Genomic DNA, 24,163 nt, shown 5'->3' with positions numbered 1-24,163 from the left:
CATTTTTTTACAATGCTGTTCTTTATACTGATTTTTACCATACGTCAATCCATCATGGGTTTTTAACTTATCTATTCTTTATTTAGTTTTTAACTTATCCATAGTAACTCCAATAACAACACACTTAGTACTATCAGAAGGAGGCGAATCAATAAGCATCAAGTAAAGCCACCCTAGGGCTTATGAGGAATCACATGTGCATCAAGTAAAGCCACCCTATAGCTTACGAGGAATCACATGTGATTTCTTTTTTTTATATAGTTAAACTTGTTAGATTTTAAATTTATTTTATAGAAATTATTAATTTGAATTTTATAAATTTTAATCACTATAAATTTACATAGTTATTAATTTTAAAACCCGTAAAATTTATTAAAATATGTACAAATTAACATAAACATTTACATTAATATGAAAAATTAACACATATCTAAAAATGATAAAATTCTTACTTACTAACGGATGTAATACACAATAACATATTAGTTTCTTATAAGTTTAGTGATTATAGTATACGCGTTTATTGTTTTTCAAAAAACCAATAGCAAGTCACTCGTGTTAAAATTATAAATAAAAATGAGTTTAATTAATAAAATAATCATAATAATAAAATTAAAATTAACTAAATAAAAAACACCATAACTCCGATAACAACACACTTATTATTAAATTACTTGCCATCATTAAGCTTACGAGAAGTCACACGTGTTTATAAATGATAGAATACTTACTTGTTGACCCGGGTAATATTCACTTAATAGGTTAATTTTTTATATTTTTAGTGTTAAATTATTTTTTTTAAAAACAATCATTTGCAGGTCACTCGTGTCACTCACCTGCAGACAAATACTAATGGGGTAATTTGATTTTTTTTTTTCACAATGCTGGTTCGGTAAAAAAACTCCTGATCTGGCTGGCTTCACAAGTTTTTGGCATTAGCCACCGGCTTTTATTTATGTCTGGATGGTGGCGAGCATGCACTGTTTTCAAGATTCAAATTTAACATGAATGTATCTCCGGATCTTGGGTATAAATGTTGATTTCCCAAAACATCTCATTTTCCAGTTTCCAATACGATGACATTCCTTAGATACAAACACACAAGGGCTTCTTTTTCACTACTACTTCTGTTTGAAACACACAGAGAGGAAACCTTGTTGCAGAAAGACCCTCCTCTGTTTTTTATTTTGATAGATTTTTTCTTCCTGATATTTCAAATTTGAGTCGGTGAAGTGGCTCGCAGAGGCTTTTGAAGTTGGGAATAGACGTCTGAAAAGAGACCTCTGGATTAGAAAATATCAGCAAGCAGGAACCTCAATAATGGGAAAAGTTCTGATGCAGCCATGAAATATCTCGTAAGAGTTGTCCAGGAAGATTTTATTTTATTTTTCTTGTGGTGGAGTCCCCTACTGCATCCCAAGCGATATTCCTAAAATATCAATAAAATTAAGCTTGACACAAAAATTGATATTGGGGGCCATTAACTGCGTAATATAATCACAGAAGCATTCAAATTCATGTTCCCCAGCCGAAATGTATGACCCAATGAAGGAGCATGGTACCCGGGCATGAACTTACAGGAAATGGATGAATCTCTCTAGTTTTCGCTTGCAGGACGGCTCTGTCCTTACAGACAGGCCTGGCTTACTATAAGGAAGGTGATCACAAGAATAACAATTTTTTTTTTAATTATTATAAGTGTTTGGATTAATTTATGAAATTTAAAATTTAAAATTATCTAAATATTTAGTAATCTGAATCTGAAAAGACTCAAATTTATTATTATCGAGAAATAAATCTAATATCTAATAAGTTAAATTACCTTGTATTAAAAAAAAAATTACAAAAAATAAAAAAAATAACGAACTTGGTATAGGGACAACGTGTCATTACACCTACACGAACCAGAATACTCTTGCTAGAAGGCAAAGGTAGGAATCTGGGGAATAATAAAAGAAAAGGAATTATATAAAAGATAAAATTATAGCACATCACGCATTTTGTCATTATTGAATAAAATATACAAATATTTCTTAATCCAACGCTAACTTAATCATCGAAAAGACTTATGAAGTCCCTGAACTGGTTTAGCTTTCTATTTTAGAAGCCTGTAAATTAAACTGACATGGAGCGTTATTTATTAATTATTAATTAGATGGACAAAACTACGTTCAAGATGAGGTCGGGTACATTGACTAGTTTCTTTTTTATTTAAAAAAAACATAATCGACCATATTTGATAATGATCAACCATAATTGATCAAACAGGATTCTGTTGAAAATTGTATTTGTTTTCCTAGTTGTTTTATAATTTATTTCCTTATTAAGTTATAGAGTTTTAATTTTATTTTTCTATCTAGCAGCCATAGTCTTATTTGATTTGGGTTTTCCTATATATATATATATGCTGGGTTTAAGTTCTTATATCAATAACTTCATGTGTTAGTTTGAAAATACATCAAGAAATAATCAAAATTTATGAAATAAAGACTCTTTAGAGTATACCAAGGTTTTCTCTATAATTCTCTCTACAATTAAGAGTTGTAAATTTAAACTTGAGAACTCCAATTTTTTTTTATCTACAATTTAGGACGTAAAACTTTTGGGATGTTGAAAATTATATTTATTTTCCTAGTTGTTTTAAATTTTATTTCCTATTTAAGTTACAGTGTTTTAATTTATTTTTTCTAGTTAGGAGTCAAAATCTTATTTGGTTTAGGTTTTTCCTACACAGGGTGGGTTTAAGTTCTTATATAAATAGCTTCATGTATTATTTTAAAAAGACATCAAGAAAAAATCAGATTTATGAAATAAAAACTTTTCAAAGCATATTGAAGTTTTCTTTATAAATTTCTCTACAATTAATAGTTATAACCTTAGACCAAAAAATCCTAGTTTTTTTTTCTCCACACGATAGTAAAACTTTAAAGCTAGATTGAGTAACTCTAAAGCTATAAGTTGTGTTTAGCTTGAGTAACTCTAAAGCTATAAGTTGTGTTATGAACACAAAGAAAATGACAACAAAACCTTACCACGACTCTCTCATGTCTGTCCTCTTAGGGAGTTGAATGGGGAAATGAAGAATACGATTTTAAAATCAGGTTGTGCACGTGTAAGTTTAATATCAAAACATATTTTGCTTAAAATCCCTCATTTTTTAAAGTTTGAGTGTTATTTGGACCAATTCTAACTCTTTCTATTTCCACCAAATAAACCATTAGAAAAGCTTGTCTTTTTTCCATGTGGACTATAGTTTTTAGAAGGTTTTGAGTTTCTCTAAAACCTGTAAATTAATAGTTTTTTTAAATTAATTTTCTATGTTAAAAAAATTATGTTTGAAATTAAATCCCTTTAAAATTCTAACTTTGATAGTGAGTGTACTCCATTTTTAATTTGACACATGCCAATTAACCATGATTTTAAATAAAATACCAAGAAAATATCTATTTGTTCATGGAAAAAACTTAAATGGGGCTTGATTGATTGTATACCGGTCCAGTTTTGGATGCCTTAGTTGAAACCCTTAATTTTTGACAATAGAAAAAGGGTTTAATGATCTATTTTGCTCAGACTTGGTTATGCCTTGATGTGCAACTTGTAACTAGGTAGGCAACTAGGAAAAAAAAGATATGTAGTCATTACAACTTGATACATGAGTGCTGTACGTTAAAATTTACCAAAAAATTAAGACGTCTAGACCAGAAGAACATGTTAAATTTAATTACAGACCAGATTTAATAAAGTTCAGACTCGTATAAATAACAAGTCATATTAACTCAAACATGTAATTAATAGAAATTATCTTGAATGAAATCGGATGATTGAGTACTTACTAAAAGCTACCTTGAACTTTTCTATTTGAGGAAGGATGTTAGGCAGAAAATAACAACAACAACTACTACTACTCAACAACAATTTCACTGCGATTCAATTAAGTTTAAGGGAATTTCAAAACTTATTTATCAAGTTCATATGATGTTCAAAACTTGTTTGTGAAGTAAGCATGTAATTGTAGGTTGATAACATAATGCTTGTAAAAGCAGGTTTATAATTATAGGCTAACAACAGTATACTTGTAATTTTTATTACCCAAAAATTAAAAAAAATACAAAAACATGTTCTTTCAAATCAAGAACTCCATGAGTAATTTAAAACTCTATTAATTGAAGCCGGCATAAAAAAAACCTAGGAAACAATGAGCTAGGAAAATATACTTGAATATCACTGAAAATAAATAAGCATAACAAATAAAACGGAAAAGTATGTCTCTCTTAAGCTCGTTATATTGCTAGCATTCCACGACATTGACCTAGAAGGCTGGGATTCCGGGTTATCATCAATGGATACAACTCATGCCATGGAGAACCAAGAAAAAAGAGCACGTGAACTTTGAACATTTGCGTGGGGGGACCCTTGAGCCAGTTGCCATGCAAGATGACAACAATAGCTTCAATTTCCAGTGCGAAAGAAATTAGCGAAAGGGGTCTATTCCTCCCGTCCAAATTCAGTCTTAATCCATCTCCAAAGAAAAATATAGCAAGTTCCTGTTATTCTCGAGATGATATTGAAACTTGATTCTCCATGAGAGAGAGAAACAACGACACCGGCCATTGAAAGTTAATCCCATCTCTCCCCTTTCAATTTCAAATTTGTATTTGCAGAGAGAGACAAAATCAACCAAACGAAGTTGATCTTTATTTTTCTCCTGCATTTAGATTTTTCCACTAGATTTAGATACATAGAGAAACATTCCCTTCTCTTTTGGCGTTGTGGCCTTCAGAATGAAACCAAAATTTACCACTACGTACATACCGAGAGAAACACCGCATTCCTTTCGGGATTGTAGATTTTAAAGTGAAATCAAATTTACCCTGACAGAAAATGTGGAGTTGCCGGAGTTTCTACCTGGAAAATGCATCCCCGCTAAATGTTTAACCCAAGAACAGGCATATCATACAAGAGCCTGCATATGAAGTCATGCTTAACCCAAGAACAGAAATGAGGAATCCCCCCATAGATGATTGTCACAAAATTACAAACTTCATGATGCAATGTTTTCTCAGTAGCCAACACCTGGGACCGTTGCTTAGTATTTTTTTAATGGTTTTATAACAAATCCAGGTAACAGTAGCGTGCATGACAACCTAGAGGTTATGGATTTGAGTGCAAGGAGGCGTACCTATTTTCTTAAATGTGACGTGAATTATCATTTGAGATTTTTTTTAAATAAATAAAAAAAGGCTGGTCGACATGCTATTTGCTTTCTTAAATAAGCAAGAAAATAAAATAAAACCGGGAGGCCTAGGCGATGTGACTGGCTCTTTGATGTTTTTTTTTTTCTTTTTTAAAACTCTAAAAATAATTTATCAAATTCACTTACTATTTATTTTTTATATAATTCTTAAATATCATTATAATTTTTTATTTTAATAATTTCTTTTCAATTATTATTCTGAATTTGATATGAAAATAACTACTAATAATAAATTATTTTGAAAAAATTAATTGTTTATTGTTAAAATATCTAAATAGATATATTTATGATTTTTTTAGCTTTCAATCATATAAAATATAGACATGCTATTTTGATATTTTTTGGTTAACTTACTTAACAATCATTATTTTAAAAAATAAAAAAATAAAAAAATAAAAACAATACATCTAGTTAAAAGTACAGTGTTGAATAAGAAAAACAAGAGATATATTGATAGAAAATTATTTTTATAAAAAAATTCAAAAAGTTAAATAATATTGTTAAAGATTTTTCTGAGACCTGAAAAAAATCTAAGCCACCGCAATATAGCACGAACATCTAAATGAGTATACATCTATTTTACTTATTAAAACTATAATATTGTCTTCCAATATATTAGAAGTGAACATCTCGTGTGTGTGTGTGTAAGATTTTATAATCACTATTTGCCTCAGATTCTCAAAATGTGAGCAATTTAGAATGGTGAGGCTGTGACATATATATGTAGTTTTTATATATGTCAAAATATTTAAGTTTTAACCAATAAAATCTTGACATCTACAAAAAATATTCAACACCACTTTGGTTATCTTTCCATGCATACATATAAAATTTAAAAAAATAAAAATTAAAACATAATTGACAATAAGTTGAAAAAAGGGAATATACAAGGAAAGTTTTTTCTCAAATCATATTTTTTTGACATAAGTTTACTGTAAATTCTGTTTTCTTAACCTAATGGAAAACCCATATTATAAACTTTGGTAATTTAAGATGCATATTGAATATTTCTCATTGAGATGTAAGAAAAAATAAAATCTGGTATATTAGATCAACCCATTTCAAATTAAGTTAAACATTTTTACATGTATATATGATATCTACTGATATTTTTATTCAAATACATAATTATAACGATTATATATGATAACATAATTAAATTACTAAATAACTGATTATATACGAATAATCAAATAACTAGATTAAATGCAGACCATACGAATAGTAAAGAGACACTGCTATTGTCAATTTGTGCCCGAAAACGACATATATGTTTTCAGCTTCGAAGATCATGTCCTCGTGTCTGATTTTCACTACATGGTTAGTTTCCCACAAGATTGGTCTGCACAAATTCCTTTTCCACCTCTTTCATTTTCCCCTTTTCTTTCTAATTTTTCCTTCGACCCTTGTCTTTTCATTCACAGTCTTGTTTGTGCGCGACGTGCGTGTGTGTAAGAGAGGGAGAGGAAGAGGTAAGATTTTCATATCCTCCACCAATGGTAATGAAGGCTGACCACTAGGGCAGCATACAGCTAAGCTCAAAAGATCGTTGCTTCAATAAAGACCATAGTATCTATGTCAAGGTGCGAAGATCCGTGATGATCTTTTCCATCAACTAGGCTTTAACTATATCCATCAAAACTTGTATGCTTCCTCTACGCCTATCAATTAATGCACTTAATTTACCAATACACCATCCTCATTTCTCAATTTGTCTTGAAATAGGGATGTTTGGAGCCATCAGGCACGTATTAAAGTTACTGCAGTGATTAATGCTCAGCTCCGTTATACATGTGTGAATGCATATCGTCATCATCAATTGTGAAGAAGCGCTTTGAAAATTATGAAAAGGGCAGAAAGAGTGAAGGATATCAGAATGATTCACTATACTTGCTCATGTAATTTCAAAAATGCATTCCTCTACATGACAATGGCACTCACAACGGTCAAGACAAACAAAGCAAGCAAGCTTCAGTGATTGCTTAAATTTCATAAGGTTCGCTTTTATCGTGTTAAATGGTGCAACAAATTCAGAAGTGCCATAAAAAAAATTGCGTAGAAGATTATGTAGTGAAAACAGAATGGTCCGGATCACTGGAAAAAAGGTAAACCTATACAAAATAATAAGACAGATACGGAGAATAAATTAATTCATCAATACAATAAAACCAGCTAAAAGCTTCTAACGCACATGAAAATTCGTGTCTTTATGGATCACAGATTAAGTATCATCATTATTAAATATTAAATCTTGATTTGTTTCTCTATTTATGCTCTGTGTCGAAATCCATCTCATACCAAGCACTGACGCCAAAATGCTCATGTAGAGAGAGAGAGAGAGAGAAAGAGTAAAACATAGTTAAGCCAGACCTAGGGTATTTTCCATGAGTAAAACATGGTTAAGCCAGACCTAGGGTATTTTCCATGAATATTGCTTCTAAAGGTGTCCATATTTCTCAACACTACTGGCAAAATATGGAACAACTTCATGCGAGATAAATGCAATTTCAATCTCATTGCTGAAGAATTGCGTGGCAGTGAAGTTAATTCAACTAAGCAGCCGGGCATGAATGGCTTGAAGCATACAGGAAGTAAATTCCAAGAACAACGAAAACAGAGACTTGTTGCTACCACACGTTTTCCCAATCAGTCCAGTCTCTTATCCGAAGCTGAGCAGAGCTTAAAAAAGAAAAAAAAATCAAGATTTTATCTGCCACATAAAATCATAAAAGTAGGATTCGAATGAAGATAAAGCCGAATGGAAGCAAGCATATTTTGTGGGGTAAGCCAGGTAGTGGCAAAAGAAAACCACCCATTGCTCACCAATCCAAGATATTTGATGAAGTCTGATAACAGAAAAATTGAAAAGGGAAAATACAATCCCTCTATCACTAACTCGTATGTTAATGATGCTACTCATGTAGTCTGATATTCACTAGCAAGTCTAATATCCTAAAAAGCTTTTGGAGTCCATGAACTTCGTATGATATGCATCCATTATAATTTGGAAGGGAAATGTTGAGCAAGAAAAAAAATATTAATCCAATAGTTTCAAAATAGAGTTCAGAGCAATTTTCTGCAGTTTACAGCCATTTAACTTCACAAAACATGAATTTCCTTTTCACAGAACCTATTTCATGTGAGAAAACTATTGTGCATATAAGTCGTTAATTGATTAAATTATTATAATATTTTAAAAGAAAAATAACATTTAACTTGTGTCTAGGGCCCTTTTTTTAACTTAACTTTTCAAAGCACTGTATAGTTACTCTATTGTTATGGCTCTTAAAATAAAAAAATTTAAAGCTTGATATCAGGGATTTGTTCATAATATCACATATATATTTTTTTTTGTTATGATCATTGGTCTTTGGGTAATATTTTAATTAATATTAATAATAATTAAAAAAAGTTATTTACAATTGTTTTTGGATCCTTTTTAAATTTTTTTTTGGCCTTCAAGATTTGGTTTATTTTAATTTTAATTTGTTTCAATATAAGTTTCATGATTTTTTCATCATGTTATACTACATATCACGAGTTCTACATATTAATCTAATGTGTTATTATTTTAATATTTTTTTTAAAAATATATTAACTAATATATTACTAGTTAAATATTTAAAAAATGTTTCAGCTAATATGCATTGAAGTTTTGACTTCCTAGCATCTTTATGTTATTTTTAAGGTTGAAAAAAAAATTCAGTCAACAACCCCAAGTAAAAAAACTAATAGATATAAAGGAAGTAGAAAAGGATACGGTGCTTCACTATGCATATAAACAATTAAGCACTTTCCTTTGTTTTTTGATTGTCTAAGCTTTTTTTGGTCCTTATTACCTATACATCTAAAGAAAGAGGAAAAAGATATGTTGCTTCAATGTTCATGTTTATATAAATAGTGAAGCATCTTCTTTTTTTGTTTTCTAATTTTTTTGGTTTTGTAATTACATCCTTACCAAGATTCATTAATTAGATAAAATTAAGTTTGGAGTTATGGTAAAAGTAATAAATCACAAGTTAAAAGACTAAAAAATAAAACATGAAAAAAAAAGATGGCTTACTATAAATGATTAAATCTTCAATCAAGAGGCAGTGGCGGAGCCAAAATATTTTAAATGATGACATAAATTATAACAAATATTATATTATATAGATATACATTAAAAATTATTTCGAAAAAAATATACTAACTCATATAAAGCAAAATTAATTTAAAAATACTTTTTTAAAATAAGAAAACTTACATTATAATTATTCTCTTTAAATTTTTATAATAATAAAATTCAGTTGAATTACATAATAATTATAAATCTTTCATATGAAATTCATAATAAAATACATATTAATCCATCAAAACCTATTTCACACCCCCATTACCATGTAACATGCTTCACACCCCCATTACCATGTAACATGTTGTATATAATGCATGGATATGGATCATGATTGATAGTCTAAGTTTACCATGATAAATTTTTTTTTTTTTTTAAAATAGTTTTGTTCTTTCATTTTTTAAGAGGACAAATTATTTTTAAAAACAAAAAAATAGTTTTGTTCTTTCATTTTTTAAGAAAAAAACCAACTTGTATTGAATAAAAGCAGGATTGCACGTATATGTTAATTCTTTTCTAGCAAAACACAAATTATCTGACGAAAACCAAAAAAACAAAAAAATATAAATTATTTAATCATCTGTTCAGTTTATTTTACAGGAAGTCACCAGGAAATTAACTTACCAATCTTAAATTAAAATAATTTTAATTTTACAAATATTAATCTTTACTCACTGACAACAATTAAAATATTTATTTGTTTATCTTATAAAAAAGTTTAGTTATGAATCATAATTAATTCAATTAAAAATGATATAATTTTTAATTAATTCAAAATATCAAATTAATACTTATTGTTCAAAAGCAATTCAAAACAATAAAAAAAAAATAAAGGGACAATTATCCCCTTTTGCTCCTATATAATTCCTCTAATGTAGGCAGGTGCAATAAAAATAAATAAATAAATAGTTTAAAAATATCAGATGCATCATTCTAGATATTTCAATTGCGCGTTGTCAAGCAAACGAGAGTCCAGGCCTGATATTTAGCTAACAGCTCCTTTCTAGGAAAGAACATGGAAACACAACGCGTTTTGAAACCATAAGATGGCAGATTGATCCTCGAGTCAGCTTCCAACAATCGAGCCTGATTTACCCGTGATCGATTCAACGGGCGGACCATAAAAACTGAAACATTTTTTTTTATAATTATTTCAAGCATTAAAAAAATAGGGAAAAGGTACAACCACGTATGCAACAAAATGACTATTCTTGATTGATTGGACCTTTTTTCTTTTAGACTAGTGCCCACCAAAATTTTCTATTCTTGATTGATTGGACCTTTTCTCTTTTAGACTAGTGCCCACCAAAATTTTATCCTTCAAAAACCTGAGCCTGAGTTTCTATTATAAATGAACACACAGCACGATCATTCATTCCTACATTTCTTCTCTCCGTCTTCTGCCCTTTTAAAAACCAAAGAGCAACATGACTATAACACTGCGATCTTCAACTTCTTTTATCAGTCTAAGACACGGCAGAAGCCTCAAAACTCCTGATGGTTTTTCTGGCACAGTTTGCTTTGCGCAAATCAAGCCATCATGCAGTCTTCAAGCAAAGAACTCAAAGCAAGAAACACAGCTTTCGCACGATGATATCCTAGTGACAGAAGGGAGGAAGAGCAAGAGTTGGGAGAAACTACATGCAATATCAGGTCCTCATAGCAGCAACAACTCTAGAGTGCCCGTGTTTGTGATGCTGCCACTAGACACAGTAACAATTGGAGGGAATTTGAACAAGCCAAGAGCGATGAATGCTAGCTTGATGGCCTTGAGAAGTGCAGGAGCTGAAGGAGTAATGGTGGATGCTTGGTGGGGATTGGTAGAGAAAGATGGACCTTTGAAATACAACTGGGAAGGGTATGCGGAGCTTGTGCATATGGTGCAAAAGCATGGCCTAAAGCTTCAAGTTGTCATGTCCTTTCATCAGTGTGGAGGAAATGTTGGAGATTCTTGCAGGTATTTTCAAGCCTAAACCTTTCTAGTTGTAGGTGGGTTTAAATTGATAGTCACAGCAAATAAGCAATGAATTCTTAGTTTTGATATATTTTTCCCATTTAAGTTTAAGATTTGAGAGACGAATTACTCGTAAGAATATTTGTCAGATTCCTTGGGACCTATTAAGGACCTTTTCAGACTTTACTACGACTTAGAAGTTGCCAAGCATTAAACTTTTTTATTTGTTAGGTATTAATTATTTTTATATAACAATTATATATTTCGCAGGAAAATATCTTCTTTGATAAATATTCTAAATAGTGCCTGATCCCTCCTTTCTCCTGAACTTTTAGCATTCCCCTGCCCCCGTGGGTGCTTGAAGAGATGAGCAAAAACCATGATCTTGTCTACACTGACAAATCAGGTCGGAGGAATCCTGAGTACATTTCCTTGGGCTGTGACTCATTACCATTGCTAAGAGGAAGAACACCCATACAGGTCTACAGTGATTACATGAGGAGCTTCCGCAACAGATTCAAAGATTACCTTGGACAAGTTATCACGGTACGCTTCTGCACAAGACACTTCCTTGGTTCTAGTTTTTGGGCATAGAGACGAGTTTCATATTAATTGGGCACATAAATTATCACCAAATTTACTACACAAGATGAAACCATGTAACAAACTTGAACTATTATTCTCTCATGTAGACATCACAGGGTACGTCAATGCTAATCATATCTCTGTTATTTATTTTGGCAACAAGAATTTTGAAAAGTGCATCGACAGAAGGCTATCATGGAAATTTTTTTATGGCTTAAATGAATAAAAACATGATCCCTCCATCGAAAGCCTACTGAGCTTGAAGCAAGGATTAAGCACAAGCTCATGACTAACTAGTTTGTAAGCAAATGGGTCAATGCCACCTCATCATCGATTACCAAATATCAGCTTTGAGGAACAGCGTTTCTTTATTTTCTTTCATTTTTCACTGAAAGTTTGGTTTGTATATATGCCAAAGGGCTAATCCAGTGGCAGACCCATCACTCATCCATGCCAAGATCATAGGTTTCCAGTCTTAGTAGATCTGAATTTGTTTTTTAATAGTCATGGATTGAGTCAGCTTATATGGTTAGTAATTCCAGGACTTCTAAAATTAGTTGAGGACATCTATCCATGTTATAGGTTTTATTTCGTCATATGTGACAGAGACTACTGGAGAGAAACTGAACTAAAACGGTACAAACTGATTCTAAAAAAATCAAGAGCAAAGCCCTCCCTTATCTACACGTACGATATTATTTCTTGAAGCTTAAAAAACCGACCGTTTCTATTGCAGGAAGTTCAAGTGGGGATGGGTCCATGTGGAGAACTGAGATACCCTGCTTATCCAGAAAGCAAGGGCACATGGAGGTTTCCCGGAATTGGAGAATTCCAATGCTATGACAAGGTAAATTTTGCTGTATCCTAAACTGCAGATTTTTTTAGCATGCTAGTCGTCTAATTTGAGCAATCCACAGATGAGTGCTCCATCAATATTTGAGCAATCCACAGATAGAGTGCTCCATCAATTTATAACACAATTGATACTGATCTTATTCAGTGGTTGCACATGGAATCAAATCATCAGATTAACCATAAAACTTGTAATATATTTGGTCGAGTTATTTGGTTTTGGAAATTTTAATTCCTAAAAACAGCTCTTTTATGTTGAACAGTACATGAGAGCTTCACTGGAAGCCTCAGCGGAAGCAGTTGGAAAGACAGGCTGGGGACTACGTGGACCCCATGATTCCGGCCAGTACAATCAGTTTCCTGAAGAAACTGGATTTTTCAGGAGGGATGGAACATGGAACACTGAATATGGACAGTTCTTCTTAGAATGGTACTCAGGGAAGCTACTAGAGCATGGTGACAAAATCCTAGCAGCTGCAGAAGGAATATTTCGAGGAACTGGAGCAAAATTATCGGGAAAAGTAGCAGGAATTCACTGGCATTACAGAACGAGGTCTCACGCAGCAGAACTAACTGCAGGATACTATAATACTAGACATCATGATGGATACCTAACAATGGCACGCATGTTCAGTAAATATGGAGTAGTATTCAATTTCACCTGCATGGAAATGAGAGATGGGGAGCAACCACAACATGCAAATTGCTCTCCAGAAGGATTAGTGCAGCAAGTGAAGATGGCTACAAGGACTGCTAGGATTGAACTTGCTGGAGAAAATGCATTGGAGAGGTATGATGCAGGTGCATATTCACAAGTTATGGCAACAAGTAGATCAGAATCTGGCAATGGATTGACTGCATTTACATATCTAAGAATGAATAAGAGGTTGTTTGAAGGGGACAACTGGCTGCATTTAGTACAGTTTGTTACAAGCATGTCGGAGGGTGGTCGCCATGGAAAACTATCAGAATGTGACTCCAGTGGAACTGACCTTTACGTTGGCTTTATCAAAGACAAGAGCGTTCAGAAAACTACGGAAGTTGCTCTGGCATAAAAAAAAAAGGTGTATCTTCATGTAAAACACCAAAAAGCTCAATGTATTATAGGTAGAAAGTAGAAATAAAATCACCATACCTTTGGCATGACCTGCCAAACTCTGAGATGATTGTATAGAAGAATAAAAATCCGTATCTGTATCTCCATGCCACTCACGGAGAACAAATTCTTATAAGCTAATGTTGTATCGGCCAAGATTATAGAAAGCTAAAAGATGACTCGTCATTTTTGGGTGAGCCAAAGAGATCAGCCAATCTTATTCATCACAACATCCAATCAACATCCTTCATTCTCTTGACATTTGCTTAATGAATGCATTTTTAAATTCAATCTTGATCCCTGTCCACTTACCAAAGAGGTGCAATCCTTTCAAGTTCCATGAAAAATATGCTTTAATTTAGGAGTGATTCATAAGGCTTAAAATTCAATTCCTGCAACTTTCGTGAACATACACGCAGAACCCAACACAAGATGGAACTCATCTCGAGCAGTTGTCGAGACCTTAAAAACATGACAAAATAACCTGTAGATGTGTGTGCCAAGCTTGTAGTTACCATGTATCCAATGTATTACAGGAAAAAGGAATTGCATTTTGTTAAACAATGACCTCATTTTTCAATCATGTTAGAAGAATTGTCGTGTTAAAAACCAGCAAGTTTGTTGAATTGTCCTTGCTACTGCATAGACTAGAGGGAATCATGCTTTCGAAGAGATCTAAGTTGCAGAAACTAATCTTAAGCTCCCAGGTGTCAGTTTTATTAAACTAACGTGTACATTAAACTTGTGCCTAACTTTATGAAGACTATTGTGTTCTGTATGTTACTAATATCTTTCTTCTCTTTTCTTTCGTGGAAAAAGAAAACTTATCAAGGGAGTGCCATCCTATTTACAGAGAACAAAACTTACACAAAAACAATGAACCAATAAACTCAGTAGCATCATTTACACTAACAAAATGTTCCTCTGCATGCCAGGATTTAAATTTGAAATCAAATTTTCTATAAGAAGGCTAAGACTCGTCTATTGCACGCTAGGATTTTTTTTGAATTCCTAAGTAACTGCATAGCTCCTTTTTTCTGCCTACAGAAACCTCCACAAATCCAAGCATTCAACTCAACATCCCCAGGGCCTGAAGTGCTCCAACTTCTGAATGACTCCAGCAGTGAAACAACAAGTGATTGAAAGATTCAGCTGCACCCTCACAAGATAGTACCGCGTCCCTTTTTCTGTAGGATTATTAACAGCCAAAATCCTATGCAAATCACCTCATTCGGAAAAAAGAAGAAGAAAAAAGACACTCTGTAGAGAGGACTTTGATCTTCCAAATAGATCTCCAAGGGAAATCACTCCTCTCAATGCACAATTCTTTCACAAAGCTGTCTGAAGAGATTTTAACTAAATTTACTGTTCGTATATAGTCTCCATGTCATCTCATCCTCATCTTCAACCCTCAACATTCATCATAAGTGATATGAAAAAAAGAATAGCATCTACCTTATCCCCAACCAAGTCAAAAAAAGATTGGACAAATTAGGACTCTAGAAGAATATTCGGATGGTAAGTTTTCATAAAAAATAAAAATACAGTCGTCCCCACTTCAAATGCGAAAAGAACTCTTCCCAACCTCTTCTAATATATTGCAAGAATTCTAGGATCAGGGCCTATTAATAACAAAATCAACACAAACTATTAAGCACTTTATCATCGAAATTCCTCAAAGCTCTTAAGCTTAGGAACATTTTATAATCGGATTATTGTTAATAAAATATAATGTAAGGACCTATTCTTTTAATAAATCTTTACACATCAATTACCACCGCAAAAAGGCAATAACAGGCTACTAGCATGAACGATGTGAAGCAGCTGAATGTCTTGCATGCCTAACAGGTTTTCATGAAAAAAACAAATAGTCATTCATGAAAAAAAATAATAATCAAAAGGCGTCCAAGACAAAGCGATCTGTAAATCTAAATTCAAAATACTTAAATAAAAAAATAACTACGCGTTAATTAATAATACTAGGCCAATGCTTGTTAAGATCAGCAGCACTATTACACATGTACAGATTTTCCTTTAAAAATAATAGAGCAAAAAAATAATTATGGCAGGAAACAATTAACTCACAATAACACAGAAGAAGAGGAGTTAAAAGTCAAAATCCCAAGGTTCTCTCAAGTCTCCAAGCTCTTTCCGAGCTGATTCTCTTCAATTGAATTCGGATTTCCACGGCGAAGATCTTCAATTAAGTCTCCAAGCTCTTTCCGAGCTGACTCTCTTCCAAACATGAAACCATACCTGCAACCCCCAAAAATAAAATCAAATTAAAGAAAAAGCCGATTGACTGACGAGAACAAAGTTGAGGAATACCAGAAGGAAACGGCAGAGAAAACTCCAGCTGTGGTTACTGTTTGAACTAATGTGAACGATTTTCCCATTTTCCCTTTTCAAATTCTGTTTTGTTTTCGATTCTATTTCTAGTCAATGAGTTAGTTCGGGTTTTACAAAGCTTTTTACTCAGTACAGTACACCCTGGACCTCCCGCCCCCCACTTTTCGGCAGCAAATAAATAAACAGACTAATAAAATAAAAACTGAAGTCATTAAGAGTATAGTGTGGGCTAAGCCTGGGCTCCAGTAACTAAAGCCTGTATTGTGATGCTTTTACACCTGAACCATGCGTGGGAGATTTACTAGTTTTCCTATTTAAAAATATTTCCACAACATATATTCCTCTCTGATTAAATAAATTGCTTTTATTTTAATCAATTAAAAAAATAAAAAAGAAAATGAAAAAAAACAGTGACAATAACTTTTTTTTTTCAAGAGTTGAAAAATAATGTTCAAAGGATAGGATTGTGTAAAAAATAGATAAAAAAATCAGTGCGAGTCAACTTGAATTAACATAGTAAATATGTAACTTGGTAATCTAAGGTAGCTCATCTCGGGTTAACCCGTCAAACCTACTTTTTATATCATGATATTAGAATAATCCGATAAAAAATAAATCAAATAAAACTATATATCTATTTTTTAAAAAAATAATGTTGAATGATAAAATAAATTAAAAAAACTAAAAAAAGTGAACCCTTATTAACTGTTCAAATTTATGACTTGGGATATTAGATGGAAAACACTATATATGAAAAAATCATTAAGCTCAACTCCTAACAAATCAAATGTTAAAAAATGAATTTGAGGAAAAAAAATCACATAAAAAGATAAAAAATAATGATTAAAAAAATAAGGATAAAAAAAGAGGAAAATTAGAAAAAAAAATTGGAGGGTGAAATTAGAAAGAAAAATAACTTTAACAAAATCAAAAGAATGATGATCAAATTGAAAAAATAATATATTATAAATTTGAATTGAATGATAAAATTAAAAACCAATAAAACATTTATAAAAAAACAAAAAAAAAGACTAAATTAAAAATAATAATATATGACAAATTGAGATTGAAATATAAAATTGAAAATAATTAATTTTTTTATAAAAAAATTAAAAAAATAAAAATAATAAAAATAATAAACACTAAAATTAAAATATCAACAATAAAAGGACAGACCCATGATTTCCAGAGGATTAGAAAGAAGAAAAAGGAAAAAAAATCCATCAGCAATAAATAACTCCATCACCACTAATACAGATTCTACCAACAAGAAAAGCATGCAGTAATGCTTTTAATAACACTAGGAAAATGTTTTTTTATTTTTTTTGCCATTAAAAGGTGCCACAAAAGCACAAATACCTCCAATGTACCAACCTCCTTTTCCATTAAAATAATAAAAAAATCAGTATAAGAAAAATCAAATTGCTCTTGATGAACCTGTAATATGAGAAAGATCAAAATAAAAAAAGGAAAATGTTTTTTTTTTTTTTGCCATTAAAAGGTGCCACAAAAGCACAAATACCTCCAATGTACCAACCTCCTTTTCCATTAAAATAATAAAAAAATCAGTATAAGAAAAATCAAATTGCTCTTGATGAACCTGTAATATGAGAAAGATCAAAATAAAAAATATCAGAAGGCCACAGAAAAGCACAGTTTAATTTTTGCCAGTCCCTATGATTGATCGAATTATTTGCTTTATATATATATATATATATATAACACTTTTTAAACAGTAAGGATTCTTCGGGTGATTTAAAATTTATTATAAATATTATTTCAATACAGTGAAAAAATAAAAACTCCTTGTTTCCGAGAAATATATTATCAAACCACAAAACATATTATCAAACCACGTTACATTTTATATTCTTTATAGCTTCTCTTGTATTGGAATATTCGGCGTTAAAAAACAGAAATTATTATTATTATTATTATATTTTTATTAATGTGGGTGTCCGGGCCAGCTTACACGCACCACGACTAATCCCACGGTCCACTGGACATCCTGCAAGCCTCAGTGAATAGATTAGGCACCGCGGGGACGACAGGCGTACCACACAGCAAGGAGCTAGTAGAACCAGGAAGGACACCACTCGCCAGCCCTACTCTCACTGGGACTCAAACCGAGGTTCGAAAGAAGACGAGCAGTGCCTGACGCCACTGAGCTACAAGCTGCTCGTAATTACTATTTTTATTATTATTATCTTGAGAGGAGGAGGGGTTTTCAACTCAAGGTTTTCAGAACCAAGGAAATTTTTACCAATACCTACTGGTTAAGGAAAGAAAAGAACGTCTTTGACGAACAACAGGAGGCGTTGAACCGATTACCAAGGCAGAAATGAGTACAAAAGGTTGATCAAGAGTTGAGAAATAATGGAAACCATATTACATTAATCATTGTAATCATATCAGACAGAAGTTTAGCAGCAAGATTCACGACCATTCTGCCCATTCACTCTTTGTTATTGCCTGCCTCACTCCATTCATAGTTTGACAACGGAAAAGAATGGTATTAGCGACCCCAAACCCTTTGCTTAGCCGACACTGAATCGGATCAACTCATTTACAAAATTTATGAACTCTAGGATTTATTTTTCATTGGAGTGAATTTCAGGTGCACTGTTAATAGTTCCGTCCGTTTTGCTTGGTATCCAAACATTTACACCTGTCAAAATTACAAAAGGTAGTTCAATCAGAAAGTATGGTCATGTTTTGGCTCGAGCCAAACTGTTAAAGATTATTCATAGACAAACCTTGTTCTGTCTTCGCCTGAACAAGCTAGATTGAGATGATTCGGCAATGTTCTTATTTGTGGACGTGCTTCCCCCTCCCAAATCTTGTATTATTTGCTTCAGGCTCGCCACCACTTGAGTCATTGTCGGCCGCTCTTTTGCGTTCTTGTTTAGGCAGCTATCTGCCAACTTAGCAATTTGCCTTGCTGCTTTGATAGAGTACTCATTTCTCAGTCGTGGATCAATAATCATGCTAAATCTGCTACTGTCAACTGGGAACTGTTTCACCCAATATAGAAGCTTCTGCTCTGCTGCAGGGCGGTTTCTTTCCACAGTTCGCCTGCCAGTAAGGATTTCGTAGAGAACCACACCGAAGCTCCATATATCACTTTGACTGGTGAGGTGGCCTGTTTCAACATATTCAGGAGCAGCATACCCGTATGTACCAAGCACCTGACACCGGCAAACACATCAACAAAAAAACATGCAAGGCCAAAAAACCAATATTGAAATACAATCACGCAGCTGTGTATTAATTATTGATCAGGGAAAGTCATCCTGCATGACCAGGCTTATCCAGATCTAAAAATGTAACTTTTCAGCTAAATTCGTGTTAGTGATTTGATTGATAGATATCGGTAAAGAAGAAAGAAAAGAAAGGGAAAGATAAGAGGTTAATTTGGTTCCTCCTAGTTGCAGCATAATTCATATATAACCAATGACACACTGGGATTTACTGTTTCTGCGATCTGAGCTGCATCACTTCTAGTATGGAAGTTAAAGGTGGATGGATTAACCAGCTACATTTTTTGGTTCAGTAAACTAATGAAGAACGCGTGTTAGAAGATGGTTTTGCTTAAAACATATCATAAAGCTACTCACCGCAGTGGATACATGAGTCCGATCACCAGTCGGCCCTTCTCTAGCAAGCCCAAAATCTGAGAGCTTCGGCTTAAAGTCCGCATCCAAAAGAACATTCGAGGATTTGAAATCTCTATAAATTACCTGTGCAATTGAGACGGAAAAGGATTAAAATTCAATAATTGAATAAGAGGCTGTCTTAAAATGTACCAAAACTTTCAATGTGAAGCCAAGAACGTTATGATAGTTCATAAACAAAATAAGATTCACACTGCCGTTTGTCCAATTCACAGCTTCTCCATATCACATAAAACCGATACCCTTAGGAAAAGAAATTATAAGAATTTGGATACAGAAAATGAGTTCTGCCAAGGTTTCATCCATGGCGAGACGTCACAATAATATCCTGTATTGTAAAACTAGGTAATGATGAAATTTCTCATCCACCCAACAGTAGATCTGAAAAGTAGATTCAGCAAATGCCTTTTCCAGAAACTATGAGGTATGTTTAATGAGTCAGTAAAATTCCCTACCAGAAAAGAATGAGAACTGTGGCCAGGCCATATCATCTTCCTGGGCTGGAGACTTGTCAAATCATAGCGAGACAGGATAAAATGTTCTCACAGGAAGCAACGACCTGTCTAAACCAGTTGCTCAAATTCTGTATGACTCTACCAGTATGATGGTCCAGAATGGGCCAATTAATCTACATTACTATTAGAAGGTTCTGACTTCAAGACCTACACACAAATACATTTTTTTTTTACACGAATCAGCCAATACCTTACGAGTCTACACACCCGTCTTAAGAATAGCATCATAGCCACAACTTCAAAGCATGAAAGTGCAAGACGCTCCAGATTCCTAGATCAAGACAGATTTCGACTTGGTGCAGCCTACGTAGCAGGGCCATTAATTCAGTTCATCTAGGTCATAGTAAAAATTACCTGGACTTCCATTCCTCCATGCAAGTAAGCCAGTCCTTCAGCAGCACCAAGGATTATCTCTAATCTTTTCCTCCATGGCAGATTGGGCAGACCACTTTTGAAAAGATGATCTTCTAAGCTTTTGTTAGGCATATATTCATAAACCAGCAGCCGTTGGATCCCTCTTTCACCATCTACGGAGCAGTAACCTATAAGTTTCACTAGGTTTGGGTGACTAACAACTCGAAGAAATTGAACTTCTGCAAGCCATTGTTTGTGACCCTATATCAGAGAAGGACATCACCAAAAGAAACAGGTTTTAGTTGATGAAATGAAGAGATACATAAACAACAAATAAAAGAACACATACAACAGTTAATGAAGGCCAACAGTCATCAATATTACCATAAAAAAATTAAATTTTGATGAATGTGTAATTTGAACTACAGAGAAGATTCCAAGGACCGAATACTAACTTTTGGATCCAGTTAATTTGAGCTTTGTTCGAAGAAAGACACTCCATTTTCCTTATTATAATGGGATTCTAAGCATAAAGTTCAAGTTTAAGAGATGCAAGAGTTATTGGCCTATTGCATATTATTGTCCGTTAGCTTCTTTTTTCTCTTGCTAAATTTTGTGATAATGCCAACTCTCTGCTCGTTCACAATACTCTCCCCCTGGCGATCGCCAAATGACTTGCAAAGTCTAACTTATCACTGTCAACATTATTATCCTATCATTATTAAGAATGAAACTCAAGATCCCTGCATATCCAAATGGAATTGTCTTGCTACTTTGGCCAACGACATTGTTGGCAGCAAAATGACATAATCTGTATCCCTAAGTCGAGATTATGTGACTTGTAAGCCACATTTCTTCACATGATCATGTCAGATTTTGATTTCAACATTAACTCCCCCAACCGAATTAAAATTATTACATCTAAAGTGATTGTAAGCCTCAAAACGAGTACATTACTATTTTGTGATCATTTCAGGAATGGATATGCTTGTAAATCAGTAAATCACCAAAAGACGCTTTCTTTGTCAATTTTTTTTTTAACAGCTAACTTTTTCACCTTGATTTAACTGAGAAGCAAAGCAAAACATGACATTTTTTCAATTTATAACATGATGTCCATACAAACAGTTAGTTCACCAAAATACATTACTGAATGCAAGAGGGAATTGGAAAAGTAAATAAATTAAGCACAGCAATTACAAAGAAACAGAGAGATTGTACCTGCAAGCCGTGGTTGTTGAGCTTTTTTATGGCAACCACTATAGGATCCCCTTGACCATTAGCAGGTCTGATTGTTCCCTTGTACACACTCCCAAAACCACCTTCTCCAATCTTAAGCAATCTGTTAAAACCATTTGTAGCCTCTCTAAGCTCTTGAAAACTGAAAACTTGCAAATTGTGCTCGCTCTCGTTGTACAATTCAGGTATGCTTCTTGGACATGGTAAGGACTTCGCTGTACGACTCGAAGATGAAATATCTGGTTTGCTTTGGCCTCCCAATTCTGGGGCTGAAATTGCTTTCCCTTTCATGTTCTTAGATTTATCCTTAAAAATATAGAAACACTTCATGGTTTTTCCCTTAAGCTTTCGATATTAAAACTTGCCACAAGCACGTATTGTGTCAGATTGTTGCAATTGCAGGAGTGAAGGAGCGCCCTAAAAGGGCTCAAAAAAGAAACGCAGGATGAAGAAATGAAAACTGCAGGAAATGAAGGGAAAAAGCAAGCTTAGCAAACTATATAGATAGAGAAGCAAACTAAGAAACCCAGTTGAGGATTGAATCAAAGTGTAAACACAACAAAGAAATAATTGAACTTTGGTCGGAGGACTTGTATTGTAGAGAAGTGATGGCTGCAGAAAACCAACCAAGAATAGAATGACAGGTATATATGGGCAGACGGTGGAGTCGGAAGAAAAATAATTACGATTCAGAACCGAAGCATGAAACAGGAAATAAACAAGCAATGCAGGTGGGAAAGTAACAAGATGAGAAAGAAATGTAGAATACACACGCATGGAAATAAAAGGGAATTGGGAGAGATAGAGAGAGTGGCGTGTTAGACCAGAAGAAGTGAAGTGAGGAAGTCCACGTGATCAAATCAGCGAAGACTAAGAAGACCTTCGCCTTCCAGGTTAATGGTCATCTTTCCAATGGGTATCTGGATTTCCTTACGCGTTCGTACCTTGACGGGATGTTTTTTTTGAAAGCTTGCGGATGTTTTTTTATTTAAATATATGTTTTTTATTTTTTTTTTAAAATACTTTTAATATCAATACACTAAACAATTAAAAAACATAAATAAAAATTAATTTTAAATAAATAAAATTAATATTTTTAAAAACGTAATTTAAAAGACAATTCATTTGGGTCCCTTCATCTTCAATGAGAAACCGTAATTGATAACTACTTACCTTTGGAAAAATTAAAAAAATATAAAAACCAATGCTTTGCAACTAAGATACATGGCGTCCATCATCATCAATCTGATAGTCCTAAACATTAAATAAAAAATATATATGCATAGGTCGATTATATTATTAAATATCATCTTAAAATCATAATTCAACAATTTATATATATTAAAATAATTAAGATTAAGTATAAAAAAAATTAAAATTCTGTTTAGTTTTAATCTAAATATAAATAATATATATATATATATTAAACTGAAAATACTATTTTATTTTTAATAAATAAAACTATATAAATATTATTAAACTATATATATATATATATTGTTTTTTATTATATTTACTTGGTGCAATTAAGTCTTAAATATCTGGAAATTTGATTTAAAAACACTCTATATTTACAAAGAAAAATTAAAGAGAGAGAGAGAGACAGAATAATTCCTGTGGTACGGTGCACTTTGAGTTTTAATTTTTATTTTATTTGTTAAGATGTGACAGATTTACATAAGTCAGCTTCATGTTTTCAAAAAAATATTGTCTTTTGTTTAAACGTAAGTGTGATTGGATCTCTCTCATTTCTTTTTATATGATTTATTAATATAATTCAGCTTCATTTTAAAAAAAAAAGACGATCATCTTCATTTTTCGGGTAGATACTATCATTGGTTTAAATGCATGTGTGATAGTCTATTTGTTTTTATGTTTCGATAATATTTTCAAATTATTTTAATATCACAACTAATTTTTTTCAAAATAAAAAATATTATTTTAATATATTAACAAATATCACCATTTTCTAAAATAATGCTTTCAAATATTTACGTACACGCCATTTCTTACACGCGTATGACCAACTTAGCTAAACGGCTCGTTTTTCAAGCTAATTGCATGCTTCAAGGGATGGATTCAATTTACAGTGAGAAAACACATCTAGCTTGATTTTACTATTATGTTCTCACCACTAAACACGTTGTTGTTTTAATTTTTAATTTTCTCAAATATAA

At 32.6% G+C, this 24,163-nt stretch overlaps 3 protein-coding genes across 3 annotated transcripts; 1 reads left to right on the top strand and 2 right to left on the bottom strand.

Moving 5' to 3' along the window:
- Positions 1–10,707: 10,707 nt before the first annotated feature.
- Positions 10,708–14,114, top strand: LOC105130962 (beta-amylase 3, chloroplastic-like). The gene is made up of 4 exons (XM_011033700.1): positions 10,708–11,325; positions 11,658–11,868; positions 12,644–12,754; positions 13,023–14,114. The coding sequence occupies exons 1-4, from the start codon at positions 10,796–10,798 to the stop codon at positions 13,812–13,814; spliced, it is 1,644 nt and encodes a 547-aa protein (XP_011032002.1). The 5' UTR covers positions 10,708–10,795; the 3' UTR covers positions 13,815–14,114.
- Positions 14,115–15,776: 1,662 nt separating this feature from the next.
- LOC105130960 (Putative membrane lipoprotein) lies at positions 15,777–16,356 on the bottom strand. The gene is made up of 2 exons (XM_011033698.1): positions 16,184–16,356; positions 15,777–16,111 (listed from the first exon to the last, which is right to left on the bottom strand). Exons 1-2 carry the CDS (start codon positions 16,249–16,251, stop codon positions 15,988–15,990), a joined length of 192 nt encoding a protein of 63 aa, XP_011032000.1. The 5' UTR covers positions 16,252–16,356; the 3' UTR covers positions 15,777–15,987.
- A 2,192-nt stretch (positions 16,357–18,548) lies between these two features.
- Positions 18,549–22,867, bottom strand: LOC105130959 (probable receptor-like protein kinase At5g47070). The gene is made up of 5 exons (XM_011033697.1): positions 21,969–22,867; positions 20,748–21,008; positions 19,822–19,944; positions 18,961–19,392; positions 18,549–18,872 (listed from the first exon to the last, which is right to left on the bottom strand). The coding sequence occupies exons 1-5, from the start codon at positions 22,314–22,316 to the stop codon at positions 18,867–18,869; spliced, it is 1,170 nt and encodes a 389-aa protein (XP_011031999.1). The 5' UTR covers positions 22,317–22,867; the 3' UTR covers positions 18,549–18,866.
- Between the last annotated feature and the right edge of the window lie 1,296 nt (positions 22,868–24,163).

The sequence above is a fragment of the Populus euphratica genome, unplaced genomic scaffold, assembly GCF_000495115.2.
Source record: "Populus euphratica unplaced genomic scaffold, PopEup_1.0 scaffold43.1, whole genome shotgun sequence".
NCBI lineage: Eukaryota > Viridiplantae > Streptophyta > Magnoliopsida > Malpighiales > Salicaceae > Populus > Populus euphratica.
The sequence above is the reverse complement of the archived record's forward strand: the minus strand, read 5'-3'. Positions and strand labels throughout refer to the sequence as shown.

Coding starts and splice junctions, on each gene's coding strand:
- LOC105130962 (XM_011033700.1), top strand. CDS start 10,796: ATGACTATAACACTGCGATCTTCAACTTCTTTTATCAGTCTAAGACAC. Junction 11,326..11,657: donor AATGTTGGAGATTCTTGCAG/GTATTTTCAAGC, acceptor CTGAACTTTTAG/CATTCCCCTGCCCCCGTGGG. Junction 12,755..13,022: donor AATTCCAATGCTATGACAAG/GTAAATTTTGCT, acceptor TATGTTGAACAG/TACATGAGAGCTTCACTGGA.
- LOC105130960 (XM_011033698.1), bottom strand. CDS start 16,251: ATGGGAAAATCGTTCACATTAGTTCAAACAGTAACCACAGCTGGAGTT. Junction 16,112..16,183: donor TTCTCTGCCGTTTCCTTCTG/GTATTCCTCAAC, acceptor TGGGGGTTGCAG/GTATGGTTTCATGTTTGGAA.
- LOC105130959 (XM_011033697.1), bottom strand. CDS start 22,316: ATGAAGTGTTTCTATATTTTTAAGGATAAATCTAAGAACATGAAAGGG. Junction 21,009..21,968: donor TCAACAACCACGGCTTGCAG/GTACAATCTCTC, acceptor TCTCTGATATAG/GGTCACAAACAATGGCTTGC. Junction 19,945..20,747: donor ATGGAGGAATGGAAGTCCAG/GTAATTTTTACT, acceptor TCAATTGCACAG/GTAATTTATAGAGATTTCAA.